The sequence below is a fragment of the Octodon degus genome, unplaced genomic scaffold, assembly GCF_000260255.1.
Source record: "Octodon degus isolate 3935 unplaced genomic scaffold, OctDeg1.0 scaffold00283, whole genome shotgun sequence".
NCBI classification, from domain to species: domain Eukaryota; kingdom Metazoa; phylum Chordata; class Mammalia; order Rodentia; family Octodontidae; genus Octodon; species Octodon degus.
The window spans coordinates 292,936-295,113 of NW_004524859.1; the positions used below are offsets into that span (position 1 = coordinate 292,936).

Genomic DNA, 2,178 nt, shown 5'->3' on the forward strand with positions numbered 1-2,178 from the left:
AGAAAACGCTTGCTGAATCATTTTGCATGAGATAATTTCATTTGATCACCAAACTGATTACCCTCTTACAACTGTGGATGATCAACAAGCTACAATCACTGAAGGTCCTTCTTGGACCGTCTCGGCTCCACTCAGAGGCAGAGGGGAGCAAGCACTGACAAGCAGCAGCGCTTTCCTGTCACACAGCTTGGAAACAAGCAGCAGGATGCATCCATAGATATGAAAAACTGCACCAGGATAAGAGAGTTTGTTTTCCTCGGCCTAACCAACAATCAAGCAGGGAGCTGGCTCCTCTTCCTCCTGCTGCTCCTGGTGTACGTGGCAACGCTGCTGGGAAACCTCCTCATCATGGTCACGGTGACCTGCGAGTCCCGCCTCCACACGCCCATGTACTTTCTGCTCCGGAACTTGTCTATCGCCGACATCTGCTTCTCCTCCATCACCGCGCCCAAGGTGCTGGTAGACCTTCTCTCCGAGAGGAAGACCATCTCCTTCGACGGCTGCGTCTCCCAGATGTTCTTCTTCCACCTCATCGGAGGCGTGGACGTCTCTTCCCTCTCCGCCATGGCCCTGGACCGCTACGTGGCCATCTCCAGGCCCCTGCACTACGTGACCATCATGAGTAGAGGCGCTTGCGCTGGGCTCATCGCGGCCTCCTGGCTGGGCGGCTTCCTCCACTCCATCGTGCAGGTGGCCCTCCTGCTGCCGCTGCCCTTCTGCGGGCCCAACGTCCTGGACACTTTCTACTGCGACGTCCAACAGGTCCTCAATCTCGCCTCTACAGACATTTTTGTTCTTGAATTGCTGATGATTTCCAACAATGGGCTGCTCACCACGCTGTGGTTTTTCTTGCTCCTGGTGTCCTATTTGGTCATATTGTCCTTAATAAGAGCTCAGGCAGGCGAGGGCAGGAGGAAAGCCATCTCCACCTGTACCGCCCACGTCACGGTGATCACCCTGCACTTCGTGCCCTGCATCTACGTCTATGCCCGGCCCTTCACCGCCCTGCCCGCAGACAAGCCCATCCACGTCACCTTCACGGTCATCTCCCCGCTGCTCAACCCCCTGATCTACACCCTGCGGAACCAGGAGATGAAGTCGGCCATGCAGAGACTCAGGAGAAGGCTTGGACCTTCTGACGCAACAGGCCAGTAGCTCCCTCTGATGGCCACTGCTGGAAGTCTTGGCACAGCGAATAAACTCTCTTCAGCAGTGACTTCTACTTAATTTTTCCCTTTCTTCTAAGAAATAAATGACTTTTAGAGATTCTGATCAGTGTGTCATAAGCTACAGTGCCTTTCATTCAAAAACATAAAGAATAAATCTGTTAGCAGGAGAGGCATGCGTTCCTTTTCCAACACATCCTTGGAAGAAATAAAGGAAACTAAACCAAAAGGCACTTGAATGCCGCCTCCCCAAGCCTGCGCTCATCCCAGGAAGTGAACCGAGGTGTGTATTAGAAGCGCCAGGCACCATAGGACTGGGGAGTCTACAGTAGCTTTCATAAAGTGATCATATCCAAATTAGGTTCCTCTGATTATTTGAAACAATAATTTATACTGTTCTCAACAGAAGATTTTTCAGTCTAAACCCCACATCCCTGAGCATCAGATGCCTTAGCGTTAACACGGCTTGAGCTAGAACATGACCTCCCCTGTGATGACCTACAACACCAGCAAAGCCCCGGCTGCCCTCCTCCAAGCCCCGCGCCTGCTCACCACTGCCGTGCGCTTCTTCAGCACCCTGTGCTTGGCTGTGGCTTAGCCTGTGGGAACCTCTTGCAGATTTCCTCTTCTCTTTCTCCTGTCTCCCCTACTGAGAAAAATGTGTATTATATCCCCAGCCCCAGCATGCCTGGAATGTAGGACACTACTAAGACCTTGCTGAAATTAATTATATTTTGAAGTAGTAAGAATGTTGTACAAATGTTGCCTCTCACCTCTGCTGTTCAAGCTATCCGTTGGAGGATGTGCTTAAGGAAAGATGGTGCTGTAGCACACGCTCGAATTCAATTGGGCACGTGAGTGAGCCTTGGAGCCAGTCTGGGTGACACTGTGAGAGGAAAGAACAGAGAAAGGAAGTGAAACAGAAGGAAGGAAGGAAGGAAGGAAGGAAGGAAGGAAGGAAGGAAGGAAGGAGAGAGGGAGGGAGGGAAGGAGAGGAGGGAAGGAGGGAAGG

General features: G+C 51.8%; 1 protein-coding gene across 1 annotated transcript; it reads left to right on the forward strand.

The window, feature by feature from the left end:
- The first annotated feature begins 219 nt into the window (after window positions 1-219).
- Window positions 220-1,155, forward strand: LOC101565359 (olfactory receptor 4D10-like). The gene has a single exon (XM_012512864.1). It carries the CDS (start codon window positions 220-222, stop codon window positions 1,153-1,155), a length of 936 nt encoding a protein of 311 aa, XP_012368318.1.
- The last annotated feature ends 1,023 nt before the right edge of the window (window positions 1,156-2,178 follow it).

Excerpts from the sequence above, each read along its gene's own strand:
- LOC101565359 (XM_012512864.1), top strand. The coding sequence starts at position 220 with ATGAAAAACTGCACCAGGATAAGAGAGTTTGTTTTCCTCGGCCTAACC.